We start from the raw sequence: 18,782 nt of genomic DNA on the forward strand, positions 1-18,782 counted from the left end.
CTGCACGCTGGATGCGATTTTCGCATCCAGTGTCGCAGAAGCGCCTCTAACGGCTGTAGGGAAGACAGCCACTAGAGGTTGGATTAACCCTGCTATGTAAACATAGCTGTTTCTCTCTTTAGATAGATGTACGTGGATGAGACTGACTAAGGTTGTAATGTCAATATTTTAAATAGAATTGCACAAGACAATGAAATATGAATGCAAATGTGACAGAAAAAAAATAGATTTTCCTGTTATGTATTTTAATGGGGTTTAGTTATATATATTTGGAAGTCTAGGTTAACTCCCGGTTTTGCACCCCTCCCTGCCACTGGTACCTCATTTCAGGGCCCTATTTAAAGGAACACTCCACTGCCCAAAATGGCATAAAAACAAGAAAAAACTATTCAAAACAATTTTAAAAACTATTAAATTATGTGAGCTTTGAAATTATGAATGAGTGAGTGTGCTGGATCCCGATGGTGATATCACTCTTGGGGGTCCTGTTGCCCGGGGGCAGTGAAAGGTAAGTTCCATTTACCTACCTGCGGGCGCCGTCCCCTTTTAGTTAGAAATAGATTAAAAAGTATAACATGACAGTGCCACTTTCACTGCAATTAATAAATTATGATTTTTATAAAATTACATTTTTGGAAAATTCTCCAACACCATTTTAGTTACAGCTTGACTGTTTTAGTCTAAATTTTGCAATTTAGATATTCATTTACAAAAAAATAAAAAAGGTTTGTTTTTTTAAATCAAAGTTTAGGGCATAACCCCCCTGTCTCCCAGTCTTTATTGCCTTGGAGTCAAACTCTGGCTCTAGAATTTACCCAATGACAAGTGTACTAAGAGACTTAAAGCAGAACTTTCACTTGAAGGAACACTATAGGGTCAGGAACACAAACGTATTCCATACCCCACAGTGTTAAAATCACCATCTGGCCCACAACCCACTCCCCTTCCCCTCACCTCTCCCCCTCCCCCCCTCTCCCGTTTACACCCCTAAATATAGTATAGTCTTACCTTTATTTCAGTCTGCTGCTGGTGGCTCTGCTCCTGATCTACCTGATTGGCTGACATCATCAGAAGTGGTGATCTCAGCCAATTAAAATGCTTTCACATTTAAAAGCATTGGATTGGCTGAGACTGTCAAGTAGGCAGATCAGGGGCAGAGCCAGCACAAGCAAAACACAGCCCTTGCCAATCAGCCCTGGTTTTCCGAAAGCAAGGTTAACCGTAGTTTCACCAGTTTCACCAGCACCAACATTAAATAGTAAAAAGCTCCAGCTCATCAGATCACCAAAAAAGAAGAGGAGTGCTGGGCCTTTCTATCATTGATGCCTAAAATAAAGAACTTTTCTGAAGTCCTATTAGTGTCCTCATTCATGCTGGAGAAATCATTTACAAATTTAAGTTCTTTGTTTTTGTTTTTTTGGTTTTTTTTCTGTCATTGCATCTGTGCACTATACTGAACATAATGCTGGTCTCCATTTCCATAATATTACTTTAAATAAAGCAACTTATGTCCAAGTCAAAACACAAAGAATCCTACGAACTAGCAGCAAAAAAAATCCTGAGGCAGAGGACGTCATGGATACTCATTAAACAAAGAGTAAAAAAACACAACATAATATTTACTGCCTGACTCATCTGGATAGCTATTTACATTTGTTTTGCCAGAAGGGGCTACAAACATTTGCAGGGTTATTCACTAAACTGAAAATGACAGTGAATGAAAATACGAATGGTAAAATTTAAACGAAAAAAAGCCAAGCTGTGCCTGCAGCTGTGTTGATGAATTATATTTTGCCATTTGGATTCTCATTTATTGCAATTTAGTGATACGTGTGGAATCATGGATACAGATATTAAAAGTTATACTGTATTATCAATACATTGTATTATAAAATAAATGATCACAATATTTTCATTGTGATTTTTATTCATTAGAAGACCATGTTACGGCAGTTGATTTTTTTTCCATTGACCGGCATCAGGGCCGCCATCAGGGGGTGACAACCATGATGGTTGTCACGGGCCCGGCGGTCCTGGGGGGCCCGGACTGCACAGGTAATCCTCTGCATGCCCGGGCCCCGGACTGCACAGGTAATCCTCTGCATGCCCGGGCCCCCAGCCCTTCAATCTGCATATATACATAGCGAGTACCGCTATGTATATATGCCTCTCCGGGCCCTGCTGGCTTCCAAGCAGGGCCCAGGATATACTTACCTTCCCCTCCAGCACTCTCGCGAGCCACAGCAGTAAAGCGTTGCCGCGGGTTGTCATGACAACGCTCCGCGGCACGCAATGCATGCTGGGCTCGCATAGAGCAGTGGCTGGCAGGAGGGAGAACATGGAGGGAGTCTGCTGGGCTCCTCCTTGCTGCCCCAACAAGCGGAGCCACCGGACCACCAGGGAATCCAGTGTCCCCCCTTCCTGGCTACAGGTAAGAGGCAGGGAGGGGGGAATATATCTTTTTTAATTATACAAATTCTTTAAAAAAAAAAAAAAAAAAAATCCCAGCAGCATTTGTCACACATCCAACACACACACACACACACACACACACACACACACACACACACACACAGACAAACTGCATCCACTACACAACCATACACATCATCCACTACACAACCACACACATCATCCACTACACAACCACACACATCATCCACTACACAACCATACACATCATTCACTACATAAACACACAAACTGCATCCACTACAAAACCATACACATCATCCACTACACAACCATACACATCATCCACCACACAACCACACACATCATCCACTACACAACCATACACATCATCCACTACACAACCATACACATCATCCACTACACAACCACACACATCATCCACTACACAAACACACAAACTGCATCCACTACACAACCATACACATCATCCACTACAGAACCATACACGTCATCCACTGCACAAATACACACACATCATCCACTACACAACCACACACACTGCATCCACTACACAACCATACACATCATCCACTACACAACCACACACATCATCCACTACATAAACACACATACTGCATCCACTACACACATCATCCACTACACACACACATACACACACAGCATCCACTACACAAATACACACTGCATTCACTACACACATAATCCACTACACACACACAGCATCTACTACACAAACACACACTGCATTCACTATACACACACACTCTGTCCACTACACAAACATACAATCTGAATCCACTATAAACAGCGTATCCACTTTACTCACGCACTTTGTATCCAGTACACACATTTTATAGCCACTATACACACACACACAAACAAATTCAGTACACAGACACTTCATCCTTGTGGGTGGACTTAAGATGGGCCCTATGGGTGCATTTGGGGGCGGGTTATGTGGACTGACTTGGGGGCGGGCCCCAGGGGGCCCAGACCGTAGGCTGTGTCAGGGGCCCCAAAAATTTTGGTGGCAGCCCTGACCGGCATACATCGGGTTGTAATATTCTTTAATTTATTTGCGTTTTTTTTTTTTTTTAAATTTACAAGCGTAACTCCAAGTAAACAGATTTTTTTGCTCAAAGTGAATTTTAAAAGTAAGGAAAAAGTAGGTGAACTGTAAAAATTCGCAAATTTTCCGCTAATTAGTCAGCTAATCTTCCAAAATTAAACAACAAAGATGTGGATAGAACTTAAGATACTAACAAAACTGTTTATATATGACCCAAAAATATTAGTGTACAAAATCCAGCTGTAATCACTCCCATAGTAACTCACAATGGAAAAAAAAAATCCAGGAAAAGGTGTTGCTCTTAAAATTATACTTAACCCCTTTAGGACCAGACTGTTTTGGCCATGTTGTACGTTAAGGACCAGAGCTGTTTTAACACTTTTGTTGTGTTTGTGTTTAGCTGTAATTTTCCGCTCTCTCATTTACTGTTCCCATACAAATTATATATTGGGGGGGCTTTTCAGGACAAGAAGGGCTTTCTTTACATACCATTATTTGTATCATGTCATATAATTTACTTTTTTTTAAATAATAAAATATGGTGAAAAATTTAAAACAAAACATGTTTTTTGACTTTTACTTGAAAAATCTTTTACATATCTAGAAACGCTAATGAAAAAAAACTGCTAAATAGATTCAAAATGTTGTCCTGAGTTTAAAAAGTGTTTACGTGCTTTTTTGCTATTTTTGCAAGTTATAGGGCTATAAGAACAAATAGGAAATTGCTGTTTCAAATTATATATTTTTAAAATGTATCAATAGTGACATTGTAACATGTTATCTGTCATAAATCTCTGAATCACACCTCACATGTACATATTTTTACAAAGTAGACAACCCTGGGTATTCAATATGGGGTATGTCCAGTCTTTTTTAGTAGCCACTTAGTCACAAACACTGGCCAAAGTTAGCATTTATATTTGTTTGGGTATTAAAAAATGCAAAAAACAATTATGAATGCTAACTTTGGCCAGTGTTTTTGACTAAGTGGCTACTAAAAAAGAATGAACATAACCTATTTGCAATACCTTGGGTTGTCTTTTTTTGCAAATGCTATGCCATCATGGGGGTAATTCTCATTCCTGGGCTACCATATGCTCTCAAAGGCAACATAACCAACCTGGCAATTTTCAATGTAAAACAATTTTACCCTTATATTTGACCCTGTAACTTTCAAAAAACACTATAAAACCTGTACATGGGGAGTACTGTTATACTTGGGAGACTTTGCTGAATGCAAATATTAGTGTTTCAAAACAGTAAAATGTATCACAACAATTTTATCATCAGTGAAAATGCCGTTTGTGTGTGAAAAATGCAAAAGACGTCACTTTCACTGACAATATCATCGCTGTGTTCTGCGAAGACCTCTGAATAAAACAGTACCCCCCATGTACAGGTTTTAGGGTGTCATAGAAAGTTACCGGGTTAAATAAAGTACTAGTTAATTAAATTCTCTGGACTTTCGGCCTGGGTTGTCAGGCATGTCCCTCAAATTGCAATCAATAAAATTACTTAATTATGGAAAAATATTACATAAATATGCACATAGAATTTAAATATATATTTATATATTTGAAGTCTACGAGTATATTTATGAAATTATTTATGTAATTTTGTATATAGATCTAAATATATATATTTCGTATTATTTTGATTTATTTATATATACATAGATGTATATATAATTTCATTCTAGTGTATTTTGATATAAATATATATATATATATATATTAATATCAAAATACAGTTAGAATTTTGTTTTTTATATATATATATATATATAAAATAACAAATGTAAATTATTTTTGTTTTTTTAATTTATTTTAATTTACTTATTATTTGTATTTTATAATAACACATATATATACAATATATATAGTTATTATATATATACATGTGTGTAATTTAATTATAAGTGTATTTTTATATTAATATATTTATATATTAATATAAAAATACATATATAAAAATACACTTAGTATGACATTATATAAGATATATAGACATATATACACACACACATATCTAATTATATTTTTATTTATTAACATTTTTTATTTATTTTTTTACACATGCAGGGAGACTGCCTGTCAGCAGGCAGATACTTGGACACCTATTGCGGCCATGTGACCGCTCTGTTAGAGCGATTACATGCCGCGGGGTCCTAATTCGCCGAGGGGAGACTGCCTGGGCTGTCAAGCAGTGTCTCCACACCGGCAGCAACACAGATCGCGCCGGGGGAACGGCGGCGATCAGGTAAGTACATAATACCGTTATGACGGTTCAGGACGGTCACCGGTCCTCAGGGGGATTTTTTCGATGGCGTTCCTGAACCGTCAGCAGTCGTTAAGGGGTAATAATCAATAATGCTTCTTGAAATAAAATCTGTGAATATAACATAAAAAATATCTATTGCCGACTATCGGATCCAAACATATATATGGTACATGTATATAAACGTTGCGGTGGATCCTTACAACCAAGGTTTTATAGTCATTTATAGCCAGGTGCAATATCGCCAGGTCTCTTAATATCCAATACTAGAAGATACATGACTGCACTCTTGGTCTTTTATAAATTTAAATAAACTTTTATTGTAAATCATTTTTAAAAATATTGACGTTTCAGTCCCTCTAGAGGACTCTCATCTTTGATCCTGATGAAAGTCCTCTAGAGGGACTGAAACGTAAATCTTTTTTAATGGATTTACAATAAAAGTTTCTTTGATTTTATAAAAGACCATCTTTCTACAAATATTAATATATATTATATATTATATATTATATTTATATATATATGCACACACACACATATATGTGTGTGCACATATGGTTGGATGGGATAGTCTGCACTAGATATTTTTTTATGTTATATTCACAGATTTAATTTCAAGAAGCATTATTGATTATTCTTAAATATAATTTTAAGCACACTTTTTTTCTGGATTATTTCAGCAAATCTTCCAGTTCAGTTACTTTTTCCTTAAATGTGAAATTCTCTTTGAGCTCACTTTAAATTCCCAACAATTATCACTTTAGTAAATAATCCTGTGTAGTGTTGTCCAAGAACAACTATTGCTAATGAATACCGCACTCAATAAATGATATTAAGTAATAATTAAACCTATGTTCAAATTCATAGTATTTATTGAAAAGCTTGTAAATTCATAAAGTTAATGGTATTTCAACCAAGTAGCACATAATTCATCTTATATACACCAACTATGTACAAATGTCTATCTAGACACAGTATCCTCCTATGTGTAATGAATAGTACAATAAGCTTAAAAAATGAAAATAATGTTACGGAATGAAAAAAAGAGAAAAAATGAAAAAATATATTTGAAAAAATATATAGAGAATCTATATTGAAAAAATGAGAAAAAGAAAAAAAGGAAAAAAGAAAAAAGAAAAAAGAAAAAATGAAAAAACATGAAAAAATTCAAAAAATGAGAGAAATGGAAAAAATGAAAACTATACAGAATGTTAAAGTCCTGATAAATACAAGTCCAGTATATAGTGCACTATATGTTTGCCCACTATCTGTGGGTTGGTCTCACCAGTGTCGTCCACTTCTTTATGTAGTATACAGTAGGAAGATGCTGAAGTCTGTGAGAGATGGTCTGAATGGAAGGGATGGAACGAATTCCTAATAGTAGGAAGAGTGATCGCCACCTAGTATCCGCTGGTGGCTGGTCAAAACCTGTTTCGGAGAATGAAGTTAATCAGCTGTATCGGGCTCTGTTAGAAGCGAAATAGAAGTCACTCGTAGGGCTTTCCTTGTGAATGGGCATGGGCTGCATGGGCTGCGCGCTCGGGACATATACGTCCCTTCGATGGCCCCAGTGTCCGTGCTCGGCGCGCAGCCCATGCAGCCCATGCCCATTCACAAGGAAAGCCCTACGAGTGACTTCTATTTCGCTTCTAACAGAGCCCGATACAGCTGATTAACTTCATTCTCCGAAACAGGTTTTGACCAGCCACCAGCGGATACTAGGTGGCGATCACTCTTCCTACTATTAGGAATTCGTTCCATCCCTTCCATTCAGACCATCTCTCACAGACTTCAGCATCTTCCTACTGTATACTACATAAAGAAGTGGACGACACTGGTGAGACCAACCCACAGATAGTGGGCAAACATATAGTGCACTATATACTGGACTTGTATTTATCAGGACTTTAACATTCTGTATAGTTTTCATTTTTTCCATTTCTCTCATTTTTTGAATTTTTTCATGTTTTTTCATTTTTTCTTTTTTCTTTTTTCTTTTTCTCATTTTTTCAATATAGATTCTCTATATATTTTTTCAAATATATTTTTTCATTTTTTCTCTTTTTTTCATTCCGTAACATTATTTTCATTTTTTAAGCTTATTGTACTATTCATTACACATAGGAGGATACTGTGTCTAGATAGACATTTGTACATAGTTGGTGTATATAAGATGAATTATGTGCTACTTGGTTGAAATACCATTAACTTTATGAATTTACAAGCTTTTCAATAAATACTATGAATTTGAACATAGGTTTAATTATTACTTAATATCATTTATTGAGTGCGGTATTCATATTTTTGTATGATATTTATTGGAGGTTATTTGTGGGGTTATACCTCGAATACCGGCACCTAACACGTAATTGAGTGCCAGCACACATTGGTTTTTTTTTATTGCTAATGAATGACTGTTGTGAGTTGGAAATCAACTGGCAAACTTAGGGTAAAATACACAAGTGGAAAAGGAATCTTCAATATAGCAAATTATTGGACTCCTAAATTTGACTGCATTTTTTATATCACATAGCTGCTAATATGTGATCAAATACATCACCGTATTGTCACTGACCTGTCACATTTAAAAAAAAAATTAAATTCTTTATTTTTGATTGACAAGGCAAAATGACAAAAGAGTATAACTGAGCTTGAGCACAAGCCGTGATACAATAATGTAAAAATAATACAGTAACAGTAGATCACATAAGATAATGCAAGTATAATACTAACATAATAAACTTGGTATATGAAACGGTAGAGTGGTATTGGTCATCGTACATAAGGTATCATTTTTTTTTTTTTTTTTTTATTAACAGCTTAATATTATGGTCTCGACAGATGTGCTAAACATCAGGTGTGTGGTGGCAATCGAGGATCCTGAATTTGGCCCACCCTTAGTACTCTACAATGGGAAAGGTATATGTCGAGGTTTTTGGTGTTGCCGTGGATCAATCGTTTGGTGTCTTATTCCGTTATAGGCAGCCGTGTCTGAATCGGGTGAGATATACAGTTATTATGGTACAGGGCATGCCTGTTGCCAATGACCCAAGTCTGAGTCACCTTAGGCTTAAATAAAACCAGTATATATCGTGGTAGCAGGGTAATGTTTCCTAATGTGTGCATCCGTGTGTTGACCTGTCACATTTTATGTGGGGAAAATGTGAGGATTTATGGACAAATTTACAAAATTTATGCCAAACAGTCAAACCGAGAATATAAGTAAATTGCTAAATTATCTCAAGTGCTTAGTGGACAAACTAATTAATTATTATAAGATTTGTTAGAAAGTTGCTTATGATTACAGAATAATAAGCAGCATACAGTCAAATCAAATAATTACTTTAATAATGCATCATTTATCATTTGTCTGATCAGTTAGTTTGAAAACCATCCTTGAATTTTTCTCTAATTTATAATTACTATTTTCATTTACTAGGTTTCTAAACTATGCTGCAATCATTAGGCAAACAAAAATTGAATGACAAAACAAAATGAATACCTGTCGTTCTTTTTTAGCACCTGACAGATGTATTCAATAAAGTGTGAATAGTCAAGAATTCAATGTTTCAAATTTAAAAATATTTGAAGGGGGCGGAGCTTAGCGGTCAAAGCGGACGGTCGCATGGTCGCGGGGCTCCTGGCACATGAGCCAACAAACCCCTTACACGAGCGAGCAGACTCGACCCAAACCCGCTCCAGGTACACCCCGAGACCCACACAACCTCAATGGGTCGGAAAACTAAAGAAGCGAAGGCTGACAAACCCCGGCAGAGCATGGACATCGGGGCACTATGGCGGCAAGCACATGTTGCAACCGGAGCGCATATGGCGGCCCTACATGGGGGGTGCTCCGACTTTTCAGATGGGACCTCTGAGGGGGAGGATGGGGACCCCCCACAGACCATGCAGGTACAAGCGCTGGTACAGGCACAACCACCAGCGAAAACCCCAACCCCAGTGACTATCAGGCTATAGGGGAACTCATGGTAGACCACCATAGAAAGATAGCTGCAGATGTGGCCCTGCTAAGAGAGGATCTCAAACTCATCACAGCCAGGCTGGGAGCAGTGGAGGGCACCGCCAATAACCACACAACCCAGATTGCAGAACTGCAAACGGCAATCCACAGCCTAAAGCAGCAAACCCTGCTCCACGAGCAGCAACTTGCCTCCCAAGAGGATAAGCATCGCCGTAACAACTTAAAACTCAGGGGAGTCATGGACTCCGTCCCAGAAGCGGAACTACCACATCTGGTTAGAAGACTTCTCACCACACTGATGACCCCGAAAGCAGCCAAAGCAATCACCCTCGATGGTCTATTTCTCATACCGAGATCAGCAAGGGCTCCACCAGCCACCACAGGGGACCTAATAATCCGGTTCCAGTCCACCAGAGACAAGCAGGCAATCCTGGAAGCCGTCAGAGGCCAGTCAACATTTACCTTCGAGGGGATGACACTGTCCTTCTTCTCTGATCTCTCAGGAGGGACGCTGGCGTGAAGGAGATCCCTGGGCCAATTCACATCCCTCCTGCGACTACACCAACTCCAGTACCGCTGGGGACCAGGGCGCACCCTCCACATAGAACGAGGAGGCAGCACTCACATAGTCCATAACATGCAGGAGGCTGCGGAGGCACTAGGACTATTAAACCTCCCCACAACTGCACTCGCCACAGCGACAGACCCATCTGGACCCACGCGCCCACTAGGAAGGTATGCAGCCGCCGCACCGGAGTTTGTCCCCCGACAACTCCCCGCAGACCCATATGCAGCAGCTACTACGTGAACTTGGGCTCGGTAATATTGGACTCATATCAGGGGACACCATCCCCCCACCGTCGACCATTCGCACATAACTATACAAATGTTTAACGGTCTTAGCAAGTTAAAACAATTAACGTGTCGTTTTCACATTAAGCATGTTGTTGGCTAGAGAGCCACAAGCGTAACCTTACTATTCACTTAATTATTTTTTTATTTTTTTTTATTTTTTTAAATTACTGTTCTTAACTATGTAATAGCTTAAACAGGAGCAGCACAACCCGCTCATGTATCACCCATAAGCCAGGTGCTGCTGCACTGTAAACTACACTATTAGCATAAAACATACTATTCTAACGACTGACACATCCAGGACACACTATGTAACACAACTAATCTAGTATTGTTAACCGTTGCCCGACCTATTTTTCTTTACTAACCTCACCATTTAGCCAAGCCTGTTTTTGCTATAACCACACAAATGTTAACAAACGTGGTGCCAACTTTATCTTATCATTTAAGGGCTTACTAAGCAGTACCGTTTATGCCATTGACCCGTCTATTCAATGTGATACTGCACTAATACTGGGTTATCACTGACTTAGCATATTGTTTTATGCATTGTTTTACTATTATTGTTTTATTGTTGATGTCTCGCTGCGGCTCAGGACCACAGTGACCTATAGGCCTAAGAGCTTAGATCCAGGAAAATGAGTAGGGCATAACAGGGTCTTAGACCACGCAGGCCGGTGCTATAAACCCAAGTAAGCAAAATATTCTAACCAACAACAAGGACTGGCCACTTCTCTAAGCACCTCACAGGCCACAGCGATAACCTTTGACCACACCCCCTGCAATAGGTGCCCTTATTGAAACGCGAACAACTGTACTTTTATTGCATTTTTTAGCCCGGCTAGTTAGTAGTTAATAGTCTTATGCCTCACACAACCCTACCGACAAACTATGCCACGATATACGGCAAAACGAGCATGTAAGCATATAGCAGCTATATGAGCGACCATTGTAATGACATAGCCGGTGTGTAACCTGACATAAAGACCTAGCTGCATTAATATGGCTAATTTAGCTTTGTTAAGCTCTAATTGTCGATTGCTTATATTGTTTGTCTCCTCTACTTTCACTTAGATACTATAACTGTTTAGTTAAGCTGGATAAAAAATATAGAAAAATGTGCATAATCTCATGCCACTGTCAAACATGTATTGATCTTGTTATTCGCTGTTGTGGCGTCCGTTGACACCATGTACCCACCTGCACAATAAAAATAAAGATTTTAAAAAAAAATGAAAAAATAAAAAAAATATTTGAAAATATTTTCACTTTGGCTATATTGGCCTAAAAATTAAAGTTCATTTTGATACATATGTTGTTATGAAATATTGTATTCTCATTTTACATATAGAGAGTAATTCACTAAAGTTTATATTGTAGGGAATTCAAAGTGAATGGAAAGTATATTTTTAATTTTAGGCAAAAAAAGTAGCTGAAAACAAATTTATAGAAAAATATTTCTAAGGCATTAAGCAGCAGATTAAACACTTATGTTTATGTAAACTAGTTAATTAAGTCAAACTAGGTAATCCCTTGCCACTTGAGCTATATTTACCACTTATAATATATATATTTGTTGGGTCGTGAATGGGGAGGGATGAGAGTGAATATGTTAATTAAACACTGCATATATAATTTCTTACTGCACGGTTAGGCATATAATAACAATAGCAGTGATTATGGAATTGTACTTACTAGAAAGTAAAACTCTTATAGGGTTATTACAATAAAGTTAAAATAACTTAGAATTCACTTTGAACTCACACTTTACTGAATAACCCTGTTACGCTATTGCATGTTAAAATGTATTTAGCCCTTTGAAATAAGGTTTAATCGAGTTTTGCTACAATATATCATTATATGCATCCATATAAACAACTACTCACTCACACAGCGATAACGGATATTGTTCAGGGTTATTCAATATAATGGGAATTAGCTGAGATGTTCCAAAATGGACAATCGGGAAAAATTTGCTGATTTTTTTCATATATGACCTAGAATGTGTAATTACGTAGTCAGTTCCTGACAATTTCTGGTATAATGAAATACACTGTGTACATTCATGTAACTGTGTACATAAATAATATAATTTGATTAACTTGTCATCATTAACAAGAAGTCTTTATTTGGGAACAATTTTATCTATTCTTTATGTAAACATAAAAGACAGTAGTAAATAATGTCATTAGCCAAGACTATTTAACACCGATAAACACAATAGATTGGTGTTCTTCACCAAGAAACCATTCCAGTAAAGATTACACAAAATGGAAGATGAAACTCAGATGTTCTCTAAGTATATAATGCATTTAGAGTTTGAATTCACTACTTGGTAATGACAGAGACCCTTTAATTAGCAACTAGGTCCTGGGATTTATCTTAACATAAAAAATGATCTTTCACCTAAAGGTACATACATGTATATATTGTGTAGCGTAAAACAGAAATACGATTATGCCGCCTTAAAAGGATTACAGTTTTAAAAAATTCTTGCCTCCTTAAACGCAAGGGGAATAATACAGGACTAGGACAATCTTATTTTAAGTCAACAGATCATTGAGTAATTAAGGTGAGTTCTTAGCCGACATTCAAAATGGAGGCTAAACTTCAATTCATCAACTAGATATTTGTTTCCAAGTCAGTTATTTTAACCTACATTTTATAATTTAGTCCACACACACCGAAACTCACTGCTTACTGATATAATTCATTGCCCTTGCAACTTACAGGGCTCTTCACTAAAATTAGAATGTAGCGAATAGAAGTCCGAATGACAAAACTGAAGCCAATATTTACAAGCTTTGACTAGAGCAGAGTTGGAGAATTTAACCAAATCAGCTATTTTTGAGTATGTTGTTCCGTTCACATTTCATATGTACATTTTGGAGTTAAAGGAATAAACCCCTCAAAAAAAAATATTGATTCTGTGAGCATGATATATCCTTTACCAGGGCTGTAAGAGCATTATGGGATATGTGGTCCAAAACATCTGGAATGCCGAAGGTTGCCTACCCCGTTATAGACCATTGGCTTATTTCAAGGCATGGAATAATGAAATTATTAGCACTAACTAAATATTTTTGAAACTGAGGTGATTTTAATATTTATTGCTAGTATGACCAGTAAGTCCTTTGATATTGCTTAAAATTAAATGACTGAAACTGTATAAATTAACTTTCTGATTATACATTTTGATTATTCTTTATGTAGATATTTTCAAACTCCTTCTTTGTAGTTTTTAGAATACTGCTATTTGTTCTCCTTAAACACATTTTGCTATTATCTTAAATAGTATATTGCAAGGTAATCATACTTTTGACATAAACCCCCCACCCCCACCCCCCACAAAAGCCAGTAACCGGACATTAAAATAATGTTTTAAATGTGCTACATTGTGATAAACAAATGTCATCTGCTCTCAATTACATGGAATCACACACAATATGGCAGATTGAGAAATTTGGCACATTTCCCCACCAAACAAAATATTTGAGTGCTGCTGTTGTGCATGGTATTTTGTGATTACAATGCATCAATCCTCAATAGAATGCTATTTATGGCCCACTGATTCAGACTGAGAAATTGAGGTGGTCTAAAGCCTACGCTTATGAAAACATTATTATTATTGCGTCTTTCAGGCTTGTATGTGAAGGGCAATAATCAAAGATCAGGGAGATTACGGTTTAGGATAATTTATGAAGAAAGAAAAGCAATTGCGCGCTATGCAAAATAATACACTCACAGGTATAATTTAAAATGGCGGATAGATGAATATGCATTACAGGTATCTAAACAATCATACAAAGAATAACAAAGTAGGCTGCTAAAATAAAGTTACAAAAATGATCTACGTGCAAGATCGCCTTGGGGCGGCCATTTTTTTTTAAAGAGCGGATGATTCATGGACCCATTCTGCCAATTTAAGGGGATATGTATCTTATATAGGATTCAATTCATTCATATTATAAAATATTTACGAGAGGTAGAAATATATTGTTGCACTATGGGATACGATTGTACTTTTAAGACCAAATGGCTTTTATTGATAAAATGTAAGTGAAAAATTAGAAATGTTAGCTAATTTCATTGTTAAATAGGCACTATTTATTTATTTTTAATAATTCTTTATTTGTAGGTTTTTGAGCAGTAATAGAACATAAAATCATTGTATTGTACAATAGTAGGAAAAGAGTGAATACGTGGCGAGAATCAATATTTGCAAGTGCAAATAATTTGCAATACAGAAGCCATATGAGGCTTAGAACGTCAAATACAAAAGTAACTAACTCGTAGGTGGGTTTGAACTTGATGTCCGTAGGCTACTGGAGGTGAAATACACATCTTGTCGATTTTGGGGACCCATCTCCTGGGAATGTCATGCTGTTTCTGGAAAACAGTCGGGTTGTGTCTGAGTGTATGTACCGGGGATTCCGAATTGCAAGTTTTAACCTAAAAAGTATCTATAAATATTCTCCAAGAACGCCGTAGGTACAGTTGGGTATTATAGCTCGTATTTTTAGTCAGGTTAATAATTTCTGATCGATTTTTTATTTGATGTTATTAAATATCTCAATACATATACCCATATATGGGATTTGTTTGGAGATTGGAGACAATACTACTGAAATCACTTAAATTATAAAAACATCAAAGCACAGACAATATAATTTGAGACTAGTGAACAATAAATGTACCCTTCCTGTGAATAATTATATATTAAATATCCATTAATACTATTGTCATTATTATATATAAATTTTAATATTTACCCATGATGAGTTCAGGACAACAAGGCTGTTTGATTAAACAGTGATAGAAAATCCAAAAATGTAGACAATTTATTATTCAAGTCCTGTTAGTGCACTTTTTTTACCCCTTTCAATCATTGTTAGCTCCATTACAGCATTATATTTATTTATGAATGAGTCTTAACATTTTTTTAGGATTATTTGTACAGAATAAAGAGAAAAATTACAATAAAATAAATTATTTTAACCCTAAGAATCATTGTTTTATTTAATATATTGGGGATATAAAAAAAGATATGTGTAAGCAAAATAGATTTAAAAAAAGAAAAGCTCGATTTTTTTGAAATTAAACATTACAAATGATCAGAGAATGAAATTAGATAAATATTGAGATAATTATGAATATAATATTATAAAGAAATTGTATAGATATCAAGATAGATATAACTATAATAATAATAATGACAATAATATCACAAATTTTAGATTTGTTTTGGCTCATAAAGGCTTAATTATGCTTACAAATCCTTTATCAGGGGATGAAATTCACTATACGCTTTATTTTTAATTGGAAATGAGGAATTAAAAATGAAAATAAATTGAGATACTAAATGTGTGTGAACATGTGTTTAAATTTGTAATGTGCAATTTTCAATAAAGCTTTACCTAAACAGACTGTGATACAATTAACCATTGTATATGTCTTTTTGTGCTTTTGTTTCCTAAAATTAACTCCTGGGATGGGGTGGTACCGAGTTACAGAATTTTAGGAAGTAGCCACACTTTACTCTTTTCTTTATTTAATTTTTTTTTTTTTTTTGTCTTAGTATGATTAATAATAATTTTAAACTCATATTTTTAAAAAGCCTATATTTTAAAATACCTGGTTTTATACAGTGTTCAATTTCATAGCGTTAATGACTTTATTCCACCATATACATATTTATAGTAAAATAAATAAACAAAATGTTCCATCCATTATCATATAGTAGTTTACATATTTTGTACTGAAATTATAATGTTAATCAATACATTTACAAACTAGGCTTTAATTGTTCAGAATAGAAACGAAATAAATAAGACAATAGTAATATAAGGAAAGATAAACTCTGATATTAATATTAACAAACATGTTTTATGTGTGTTTTTCATACTTCTTGGGTGATTACAAAAATAACAAATAAAGAGTATTTTCCCCAATTATTTAAATAATCATAAGTTGCATTATACATGAAAATTGAATATTTTAAACAAAGTCATTATTATGAGCACTCTAAATTAATTTCTTTAACAAGAGCAAATAACGTAACCTGCACTACAAATAATACATAAAAATATGAATGGATATGGAAATTGGTAGAATGGTAGGGAAAAATAAAATAAATATTAAATATGTATATAAATAATTCAAAGTGTATAAACTGGATTTCTATATAATATAGATAATTTTAAAGGCACAATGAAAGCTACAACAATTGTGTATGCTAATTTCACATGCAGGTTATATAGAAATAAATCAGTGAATTCTAAAATGATTTATACTATTTTTGTTTTTGCATTGGGGTTTTATAAAATGTAACATTTAGTCTTTCCCTGCTCTGAGAACATTACTTAGCATGCAGAACCAAGCAAACCTCTTAAGACCCATTCGCATGTTGGCATGTGCTATATTGCACATATGATATACCCATATGTAGTTTCATAAGGGCAGCTCCCAAACCACTGTTATCAATTAACTTCAGATCCTCTACAAAAAAAATCACAAAGGGATCTATTCCCTGAACAGAGAGCAGACACCCAAGTGAGAATGTTGCCCAAAGTAGCCAGGGTTAGTAGCCAAGAAATATCCAAAACTCAACTTTTTAATTATTATTTTTTTAGAAAATGTATTCAGCTTGCCTGAGTTGTGTGTTAAAAATGAATCTTCGGGAAGTTAGTCATTGAACCATTGTATCTGTAATAATATAGTAATAAGAAGTTTACTTTAGACATGAGGTATGCCCCCATGCCGCCAGTCTCGCCCTGCCAACAGGTAATAATATTCCCATCCCCTCTAGATCTCCCCATCCCTGTACCCTCACCCACCTGGCATGGGATGACGCAAGATCCAGGGACAGAAGCTGAGTGGGTCTCTGTGTATCAGCCGGTGCTGTTGGATGCCCAGGGCATGGCCATACTGGGGGGTGGTGGGTTCTGGAAACACCAGGTCCGGAGCCCCCAGGAGCCGGATTCCAGGTCGCAGGTGTGCAGGGGTCAGTCCCGGATCGGGGTATTTGAGAGCGGTGGGTCTGAGTGGCTCCTCTGGGCTGCGGTCTGGCCCCACCAGGGCCTCGATGGAGAAACCCTTCCGGACTGGTGGGGGCAGAAACATATTGCTGCCCATGGGGCAGATCATAGGGAAGGGTTGGCAAGCATCAGATTGGGCAAACAGGGAGACAGACTGGCCGCCCAGTGCAACAACTCTCAGCCAGTCCCCGGCCAGTCCTTAATTAGTGTTAGTGCCCTGTCCTGGGGTGACCTTGTCTCATGTCATACAGAGCATAAGGGTGTTGACCATAGAGTTCTTCTTGTTCGTTTCTTGCTGATTAGTTCCCCCTTGGTGACGATTCTGGGGGCGGTGGGGGGAGTGGGGAATTATTTGGACCCTAAATCACAGTCTGTCCTGGGTAGGTAGTCTGCAGCCCATGGCTGGTTATTATTCCATGTAACACCCCATATATACCCCAGGGTACACAGAGCTGATCCCAGGCTGTAGATGAGTTAACCCACTGGCGTGTCTTCCTGTCCCAAGTGTCAGACCTGTTCCTGGCAGTGATGGGAGTCGTGCTGCCTAGTTTTCATATCATAGCAGATCTCAGCCCCTGTATAGGATGACCCAGCAGCAGAATGCAGGCTGCAGTGAGCAGTGCAGAGTACACTAGCAGGGACTGGCTGCAGGAAGGGGGGAGTGCACTGGTGACGGTGTCTGGGTGTTATTAGACTCAGATGCAATACCTGGGTGTGCAGAATTTAGGGCCCCTCCTCCCACACCAATAGGGCAGGCTGGGGGAGGATACAGCAGTGAGAATCAGCTCCCTTCAGCTCTGTCTCAGGCTGGAAGGTCAGGTTTTACCAAATCTGCCAATCTGAATTACTTGCAGAACCTACCGCAGCCACCTACCTGCCCCAGCAAGTGCTAGCTTCTTACATGCCAAATAAAGGGCACAGAGAATGGGGTAATGGGACACAGTCAGGGCAACAGATCAACATGTTTCCTCCGAGTACCTATCGCAATCAGTCTACTTTACAGCAATGCAGATTACTCAAAATCAATTACAAAGCAAAATAATGGCAAAACTTTCATAACAACAATAAAATCTAGCTAGCAATTAAACACAAGCATCCTACTCCGGTCTTAACTTGCATTATGTAT

The 18,782-nt window shown here is 37.0% G+C and overlaps 1 protein-coding gene across 1 annotated transcript in view; it reads right to left on the reverse strand.

The window, feature by feature from the left end:
• Positions 1-18,309, reverse strand: part of LOC134602410 (homeobox protein EMX1-like) — a 30,574-nt gene extending 12,265 nt beyond the window's left edge. The window contains exon 1 of the mRNA XM_063447267.1: positions 17,456-18,309. Within this exon, the coding sequence (XP_063303337.1) occupies positions 17,456-17,765 (310 nt within the window). The 5' untranslated portion in view covers positions 17,766-18,309. The remainder of the gene's footprint in view (positions 1-17,455) is intronic.
• Positions 18,310-18,782: the final 473 nt, after the last annotated feature.

Source organism: Pelobates fuscus, chromosome 3 (assembly GCF_036172605.1).
Source record: "Pelobates fuscus isolate aPelFus1 chromosome 3, aPelFus1.pri, whole genome shotgun sequence".
Taxonomy (NCBI): Eukaryota; Metazoa; Chordata; class Amphibia; order Anura; family Pelobatidae; genus Pelobates; species Pelobates fuscus.